Consider the following 9,940-nt stretch of genomic DNA (forward strand, 5'->3'; position numbering starts at 1 on the left):
GAAAAACAACTGCATGAACGCATGGGTCGGGGTGGACATGATTGAGGGTGTAGACTCGAAACTACCACACCAATGCAACTACCAACAATTTGGAAATTGGTCTTGATCAAGGACACATGACAAAACTAGTGGAAATGCGCATAGGTAGGGGGGGTGCGGGGGGGGGGTTGAAGGGGAAAGGAGGAGCATGAATCATGTAACCATGTTAAAAATGAATATTAATAAAAAAAAAATTAAAAAAAAAAAAAGATTATAGCCTCATTTAATGGGTCTTAGGACTTCTAGTAAATCTTTAAATTTCAACAACATCTCTCATTCTCCAGCTAACTTATAATTAATACTTCAATGCCTGATCCTTCTCAGAATCATTGAAGCAATTTTAAAGATTAAGTCCTTGTCAAAAATTGTATTTAGTGTCCTGATGAACTTTCTAAGCTGTGCCACAAGGGTTTTCTTTGTCAGTATAGAATCCTTTTCTGCAATCAATCAGGAATGTTGTCCATGAGTCTTCCTGTGAAACTGGAAGATTTTACATGGCGTTGTACATAAAGCATCTTTGTTCATTTCTTCTTTTCTTTTGAAATAAGATATGTTTTAGCCTATTCTTACTTTTGAATAATACAGCTTATTTTCTATAGCGCTAATATAAGGAAGGTAGTTTATTTCACAGATTTATGAAAGTTAAAGGAGATGAAGTATGTGTATGCAAATTAAAATGTATAAAGTATTATAAAACAAAATGAGCAGTAATAGAAAAGAAGTGCTCAATTTCCCCCAAAATATCTTCTAGAATTCTATGTGCATTCTTTTTCATTCAATTTAACTAGATCTAAAATCTTATTTGTACTAAAGCAATACAACAATTGGGAAACTAGGCTTTTTTGGTGTCTATGCATGTGCATATATGCAAAAATATGATGATTTTTATACATATATTCCTATGTGTTGGGCACTCTGGTAAGCATTTTATAATTATCTCATTTGATCCTCTCAAAAATCTTGATCTGAGAAGTAGATGTTATTATTTTCTCTATTTTAAGGATAAGAAAAGTGAGGAAGCTAAGGTTTACGTGTTTTACCCAGAATTACAGCACCAATAAATAAATGTCTGAGGCAGGTTATTTTAACTCTAGACCCAGTGCTCTATACATTATGCCACCTTTCATTCTCCTAAGTGCTAAACTATATTGGTAGAAAGAAATTCTTCACTGAGACTGACAGATACTAGTGGAATCAAGTTTTCATTCCCCTTGTTTGTTTGCATGTTTGAACAGACATTATAAATGTTACATTGTGGAAGAAAGCATTTAATGCTAGTGGAATTTTTAGTAAATAAGAAATCAAATAGCTACAAAATCATTTATATCTATTTCTCATTACAAACAATGATCACACATACTATAAAATATGATTGCTTTAACCAGAGAATATTAAATTGTAAATAAGAATAATTTATACCTACCGACCCCAGACATTTCTGGAACATTGGCAGTATATAAGTCTTTTGTAAATTTTGGTTCATTGTCATTGATATCATGGATTTTAATGATGAATTCAGATTCAGGCTCCACTTGTCTTCCAGTCTTCCTGTCTATAGCCTTGGCACGTAGCACATATAAGGATTTTTCTTCTCTGTCTAATTTCTTTGCAGCATGAATATCACCTGTATTTTCATCTATAATGAACAGACTGCCAGCCCCATCTCCTGTTAATATGTATTTTAAATTTCCATCTCCTTTATCTTGGTCTGTGTGTAGCTTCAAGGAAGTAGAAAGAGAAAAAAAAATCTATTGTCATTATAGACCAAATCATGCAGCACATAAGGATGTCTGTTCAAATCTTAACTATAATTGGGGTCAGCAATGGTTATCTTCTTTCTGTCTTATGGTTGGAAAATTTACAAATTTTAGACTGTCACACTCAAAAATTATTAAACAAATGGATTAATCATGAGGGTACATATATGAGAAGAAAGTAGCATTAAAATAAAATTACACTAAACATGAGATATCATTCAAGTCAATTCAAAATTCCCAAGAACTCTTCTCTCTCACTAAAGATTAGAAAGGTCCTCTGTCCTACAGCTTTATAAATGGATAGATGACAGTCAGATAATATTTTCCTTCTTTGTATAAAAAAGTCCTTGTGCTTTTAAAGAGATGTAGCCATCAAAATTATTATAACTCAAAGTTCAAAGAGAGAGATAGAAAGAAAGATGATTAAAAACCCCTGCCTTAAAGAAGACTCTAGAAGGCTCCTGGGAACATTGAGGGAGGCAATATATCTATTCAAAATAGATATGGATTCTTGTGATATAATTTCTTTATAAAATAACCAAATAATGTGAGATAAAAATAAGAGTATAATTAAAACTTTGAATTATAACAATTTTGATGACTACATCAAAACTTTAAAAATTGAAGGAAGTTCTTAAAGTTATATATGATCAGTTCAGATCAGTTCAGAAGGTAATCACCATTGTAGTGATCCAGGGATTGATGTTTCATCTTGTGCTGTTTAACATCTTTTTATTGAGTTGTATGAAGGTGTCAATTACATATCTATTTAATGTACAGATAACTCAAGGGTGGATAGGTAATCAACATATATGATGACTAATAATAATCATGATGATAATTAACACTTATTTTGTACTTTAATGCTTTCAAGGTGCTTTGAATATATTATATAATTTGCTTCTATTACTACAAGTGTCTGAGGAGCCAGGAATCATAAACTGATTATAAGAAAAAACTTAACAAAGATAAAAATAATATCTTACACTATATTTAAAAAAAATCAACTTCACAAGTACACTATCGGGAAGATTTGTTAAAAGAAAGGCTTTTTATTTTAGTTCTTAATTTCTCCTGAAAAAAATACATTGGATTTAGTAGCCTACAGAGATATATGAATGATGATTATTGAGATGCAAATTTTCTAGAAAATACAACAATAATAATGACTAAATTATATAGTATTTTTATTTTGCAAAGAACTTTATAAATATTCTCTAATTTTTTTTTTGCACAACAAACCTGTCAGGTACTAAATATTGTACCCATTTTAGAGATGAGACACTGAGGTAGAAGGGGTTAAATGGCTTGCCCAGGGTGACACTACATATAAGTGTCTGAGGACAGATGTAAACTTAGGTCTTCCTGATCATATACACTACACTACATAGAATTCTCATTTGTGAGCTATACTCTGCCTTCCTTAGATCATATCTTTCAGGTAAATGAAAGTTTAGGTAGAAAATGCATTGATGAAATTAAGAGTATCTAAAGAAGGGCTCCAAGAATGGTGATGGACTATGAAGGGTATAGTAAAGAAGAATTCAATTGATTCTAGCTGAATTTAGAGGTGTCATCATAGTAGCAATGAATTGAAGTTGTAAAAGGTAAATATAAGCATGATGTTGTAGATGTGGATCTGGCAATCAGAACTATTCTTAAGAAAAAATGGGATGCAAAGACATAATAAGGAAAAACACTTGTACAAAAATATTTATAGCCTTGCTCTTTGTGGTGGCAAAAATTACAAAATGGGGTATCCATCAATTGGGGAACAGCTGATCAAATTGTGATATCTGATGGTGATGAAATATGACTGTGCTGAAAGGAATAATTAAGTGGAGTAATTTCATGTGAACATAAAAGACCTCCAGGAATTGATGCAGAGTGAAAGGAGCAGAACTAAGAGAACATTGTACACAGATACTGATACATTATGGCGCAATCGAATGTAATAGACTTTTCTTCTAGTAGCAATGCAATGACCCAGGACAATGCAGAGGAACTTATGAAAAAGATCACTATCCACATCCAGAGAAAGAAATGTGGAAACAGAAATGCAGAAGAAAAACATATGATCAATCACATAGTTTGATAGGGATATGGTTAGAGTTTTAATGTTAAAAGATCACTCCACAATAAATATTTTAATAATTATGAGGGCCACTTATCAAGGTTATGGTAGAGGGGAGATAGAGGGAGATTCGATGATATGTCTCTCTCCTCCAGTTCTCCCCTGGGGTCGAATATACCCTGGCCGCCCCACAGGAGTTTGGGGCAAAGCTTCCCTATGAGATATGTGGTACCTTAACCCGATTCTGAAGGAGGGCAGGGTTCACACAAGCCTCCCCTGAGGTCAGTCAACTTCACAGTGGGTGGTCTGGCTCCAAGATGGAGGCTACTATACCAAGCTGTGGTTCCCTTCTCCCTTGTTGTCTCTCAGGCACTCTGGAATGCAATCTAAGGAATGGCTTTTATTATTCACAATTCAGTGGTTAGGGAAAGGAGTGAAGGGCAGAGGGATTTTAGGGTGTCCTCTTCTCTAATTATATGGGGTCTGTCACTCCGAAGATTCTTTCCCCGCCCCTTCTCTTGCTGTTTCTATTTCTATCCTTTTCTTTAATTGTAAGTTAGACTGGAAAGAGTCTCTCAGCAAGGCTGGGTAATGGGGGAAGGAGACTAAGAGATCACTTCCAAAATGGAGTCCAAAAACTTAGCTAACTCAATGGTTGAAGTCTTGCTGGGTGAAATGCGATGGAATCTTTGACCAGGGAATCAGGGTTCAGTTTCCAAAAGAAAGATCCTCAGGAAGCCCTCAGGACTTGATCTGAGCTGTGTTGATCTACTCTCTCAGTCCTCTGCTGGAACCCCCTCCTCCTCCTTCCTATGGACCATTTCCCAGAATTCTCTCTGATCTCCCAACTGCCAGTAACTCTCACCAACTGTCATTCTCTGGCTCCTTTTGTCCCATCCCCCTTGCACAAATCCCATCCTTACAATATGAATACTGTGGAAAAAAGTTTTGAACAATGATACATGTCTAACCCAGTGAATTTCTTTGTCACCTTTGGAAGGGGGGAGGGAAGAAGTGTAGGGAAATCATGAATCATGGAATCATGGAAAAAGTATTCTGAATTTTAAAAAAAAAGAAAAATGGGATGCCTCAGGAAGTAGTAGGTTCTCGTCTCATCAAAAATTATCAAGGAAGTTGAGAATGATTAATTTTTGTTATGTGTTGGTGATGGAATACTACTCTTCTATAAGGAATGATGAATTGGAGGATTTCTATATGAACTGGAAGAACCTCCATGAACTGATGCAGAGAAAAATGAACAGAACCAAGAGAATATTGAATACAGAAAGTGAAACATTGTGAAATGATTCAATGTAAAATGCAATTATTCAGGACAATTCTAAGGGAATTATGAGGAAAAAAATTTCATCCATATCCAGAGAAAGAACTGTGTGAGCTGAAACGCAGAAGAGAAACATGTGATTTATTAATTATTTATATGGATACATGATTTCAAGTTTTGGTTTCAAAACATTTCTCTATTGCAAAAATGAATAATTCGGAATTAGGTATCAAGTGATAACTTTTGTATAACCCAGTGGAATTGCTTGTTGCCTCTGGGAGAGGGAAGGAAAGAAGGGAGGTAAAGAAAATGTATCATGTAAATATGAAAAATATTTTTTAAAAATGTAAAAGAATGATTAATTTCCAAATGTTTGGATTCTTTTTCAGTTATAGATTGTGCTAGATGGTTACTGAGATCCCTTCCAACTCTTACCTTTCTGTGACTTAAAAAGCTGTGAATTGGGACTCTAATTAGATTCCTTTAACTTTGCTGAAGCTAATACTAAGAGCAATACACAGAAGTGGAAAAGGGAGAAATGTAAGCTTGATATAAGAAAAAAACTTCTTAATAATTAGAACAAATCAAAAGTGATATAGGCTACCTGGGAAAGAAATGGGTTTCCCTAACTGAAGATTTTAAAGTGAGGTTTGAATGACCAATTGTCAAGTAGACTGTATTGGGAATGCCTGCTTTGGAACAGGTTGGATTAGATGTCCCATGACATCTCTTCCAATTCAGATTCTTTGATTTTATGATCTTACTTCAATCATTTCAATTCTTAACTTAAAGTAGAGTTGTACCAAGAAAATCCCATCAGTGCTAGGGGAAGTGGTTTTTGTGCAAAAATGTCTCTACAATCACCAGCAGCTTTCATGGGATAGACATTTAAATCTTTTTGTTCTAGTGGCAAACAGAGAATTACTAGTATGAAAAGACTTATCATCTAGGAGACCCTAGGTTAGGAATCCCTAGCTATTATGGATCTTCTGTCAGGCACATATATAATACCATCCCATTGGGTATTTGTGAAGATGCTCTGTCTCTGAAAAAACCAGATAGTTAGATAGTTTAGCCTATTACTTCATCAATCATAAACACATTACAGTGTAAGGAGGACAAGTAACAAGTTTGATTCATAGCCCTTCACAATAGGATTGACTATATACAATGGATTGCTATTATATTTATCCTCCATATGATATAAAAAGATTTTTTCTTTGGGTTTATCTAAATATTCTTTACATAATAATATGCCATAAAATGAACTAATTTCTAATCACAAAATTGTTCTAGTCAACTCATTTATTAATTTAATGTACAACTGACAAACAACAATAGAGAACTTAATACTTGCTAGGCACAGTACTAGGTATTGTTAAGGATACAAAGATGAATACGACATTTTCTTGTCTGCGTAGGAAATGACAATCAAGTGCAATGCCAAATGTGCTAGATGCAATGAGAGAAACAGGAAGAACTTGGCAGTGGGAAGAAACAAGATAAATGAAGAACATGGCATTTGAATTGCACGTTGAAAAATGGGTAATATTTTAGAAGATAGAAATGAGAGATAGCCTTCCAAAGCTTGGAAAAAGATGAGAGTGAAGTTACAGAGACAAGATTACAAGGATATTTTGAAGTAGTATAGTAAAGAAGTAGTGATATTAAACATTAAAAATATCAATTTTAAAGGAGCTTGTTTAAAAAGTGTTTAACCAAATCCACATAAATATCTCTTTTCCTAAATGTGCTTTCTCTGTACCAGCCACTGTGTGTTAGCTGTTGCGAATATAAATACAATACTGAAATAGTCTCTATCCTTAAAGTGTTTATATTATAGCAAGACAAGGCGTGTAAAATATAGAGAAATAAATGATTGACAACAGGGTGATTTGAGGAGGCAAGGAGCCAATGGTACTGAGGCAGGGGAAGATGGAAGAGAAGCATATAAGACTACAGAGATGAAACCTGAGCAGAATCTTGAATAAATATAACACTTTTTAGAGGTATCATCAAAAAGTGAGTATATCTCCATTGAGTAGTAATAAAAAAAAAAAGCATGGTAAACAAGTACTATAAATACACAGAGGTGGGTAATAGAATGTGTAGTACATAAGTAGCATTTTTGGCAGGAATTTAAAACGCATAAAAGAGGGTAAGATGAGGTAACTTTAGAAACACAAGTTGATGTCAGATTGGGTGAGCCCATAAATTCTAGTTTTAGGAATTGACATTTTTAACTTAAAGAAAATGAATTAATGTTAACTTTATGAGAAGCAGATTGCCATGTTCACATTTTTACTTTAAGAATATCACTATGTAGTCTTTAGGAATGAAAGATTTGGAAAAGGAGAGATAAGTTAGGGAAACCAATTACCTGTCTATTACAAAAGTCTACCCATCATGTGATAAAGGTCAAATATGACAACATTGTCATTGAAGAGAAATAAAACTTTGAATATGAATCACTAACGAAGAAGAAAAAAGCAGAGTTTTGAGCAATAAAAGAAAACTAGAAGAAAAAAGTTTGTGATAAAATGTGAAGATACACTATAACAGAAAAAGAGTTATTTACTAAATCACACAACTTAAAGTATGGAAGGATATTAACAGTTATCATGCACTTTAAAGCAATGTCTTTAATATGCCTGAAAATTATCACCAAGATTCTCTTTGAAAACTCCATGGAGGTAGAACCCACTTCCTCTAGAGACAACATATTCTACTTTTAGATAGTTTTAGGAAGATATTTTGATATTAAGCCAAAATTTTCTTTTTGTATATTGGTTCCCTCTTCTTTTGCCATTGTGTTATTTAGAATTTCTGGTGCTCTATTTAGAGCTATTTGAGACTCATTTGAGCTTTAATGACAAACTTCCTGTGCACAATTGGAAAACTACATTTCCCATGGTCCAACAGGTTTCCTGTTTTGGATGACATCTTCAAGGTAAAACACGTCTTTAAATATTGGGAAGTTGGTTTTGACTTCCTCTTTGCTACCTGAGCATGATCTTTGCTACATGAGCATGCTCCCAGGGGACAGAGAGGATGAAGGAAGGTATGCAATGTAATGGTGGAGGCGAGATTTTGAAATAGCCAGGTGTGTAGTCCAATTTTATTCTATCAACATAGGCCTAAATAAAATATTAGTTTTCCTCATAATATCAGCCTTTATAATTTTTAATCCTTACATTTATGGCAACCACATTGAAAAAGTAGCTCTAAATTTTTCAATTAGCCTGAGAGTATTTAAAATCCTCTCCAGAAGTATGGACCTGCTCTTGCTGTTTTGGAGTTTTTGGTTCCATTTTTTCTCCTCTCCCTATTCTCACTAGCCTCATGGCTGCTTTTCAGGGAAAGGGGAAAGTGGCTTTGCTCACCATGTTTTTGCTAATAGCAATGGCTTGTTTTTGGCTGCCATTCGAACTCTGCCAGCCAGCTGAGCCCAATCCACCTTGTGGGGGGGAAGAGAAGCTGCTTCTGGCTTCTGACCTTAACCCCAAATGCCAGTGCCTCTGCTGCTGATTCCTACTAAAATTCTAATTGTTCTTGTCTTGCTGGACTGCTCTGCCATTCCTGACTTGCAGCCCCTTCTGCTCACCACTGTTCCTGAGACTGCTTTTGCAGCTGCTTGCCCTCCCAACCATCTCCTCATGCTGACCCCTTAGACTTTCTACTGCCGCTTCAGACTTGGAAAGTATGGAAAGACCCTTTCACTCACACACACCCAGAGCTTTTACCAGGAGTGTTTCCTTTTAGTCTTTAATGACTTTAAATCTGAAAGAAGCTTTTATTCCACTATTGCCCTCCACATGGTTCTTTAGGCACCCCTCCCCCACGTGGATCTCCAAACCTAAGCTTTTTCCTAGCTCGACTAGCATTTACTCTTCAATTGGGCCACATGGCCTATTTCAAACTTTCTTGTGATGGTTAAACTTGAAACTCAGGAGAACTTTGAACTTTAAAAACTTTATGCTCAGAGCAGAGGGTGGCATAAGGACCTTGAATTTATACTTTGAAATGAACCAGAGGTGGACTTTAAAACCTCAGAACTGAATGGGTTTTATTTCTTTTTTAAAAAGACTCTGTATCTTACTGTATTTTGCTGATTAGTTTTGTGAATTAATTTTGTTTATTTCATTGATTTTTCTGTTGCACTGAATCATTTTAATCTAATGAGGTTTTGGCTGCCAGATTAATTCTGTTTATGATTTTATTGTAACTCCCAAATAATGAACAAATATAATAGAACTGGTAAAAGAGGTTTTATTTTTTTTTACTGTATAGCTTATTATCTGTTACTCATATTGTATTTCCTAATTTATTTAAGGTTTCCTTTTTTACTTTATCAAAACAATGTTGTTATATGTACCATTTATGAACATCTTACACATTTTAAAGGTGTAAATAGCCTTATGTATACTGGATTTGCCATCTAACTATAGGAGCACATGGCTTAAGTTTTTTATTCTATCTTGATAATTGTGTACAACCTTGGAGATTTTGATGCCTTGAGATTTAAATTGTAATTTTGTGAGAGGTCTTTAAATTTTACTTTAGATCCAAGCCCCTTCTATATAAATGATAAGGTTTTTATATATTTATTTTAAAGAATTATTGTCTTAAAGGATAAGATTTTATATATTTTATTGTGAAGAATTATTGTCATATATATACATATATATATACATATTTTTTTTAAACAGGAAGCCAGAAGAGCTTCTGTATGCATGATGTTAGTCTCTATGTTTTAGCCTCCTTTTATTAGAAGGATCTAGAATTCTT

General features: G+C 34.2%; 1 protein-coding gene across 2 annotated transcripts in view; it reads right to left on the reverse strand.

Annotated features, from left to right (window-relative positions):
• Positions 1-9,940, reverse strand: part of CDH9 (cadherin 9) — a 146,210-nt gene that overhangs the window by 66,871 nt on the left and 69,399 nt on the right. For both annotated transcript variants that reach the window (XM_044657898.1, XM_044657899.1), the window contains exon 2: positions 1,463-1,757. In XM_044657898.1, coding sequence (XP_044513833.1) covers positions 1,463-1,757 — 295 coding nt within the window. The remainder of the gene's footprint in view (positions 1-1,462; positions 1,758-9,940) is intronic.

The sequence above is a fragment of the Gracilinanus agilis genome, chromosome 1 (genome assembly GCF_016433145.1).
Source record: "Gracilinanus agilis isolate LMUSP501 chromosome 1, AgileGrace, whole genome shotgun sequence".
NCBI classification, from domain to species: domain Eukaryota; kingdom Metazoa; phylum Chordata; class Mammalia; order Didelphimorphia; family Didelphidae; genus Gracilinanus; species Gracilinanus agilis.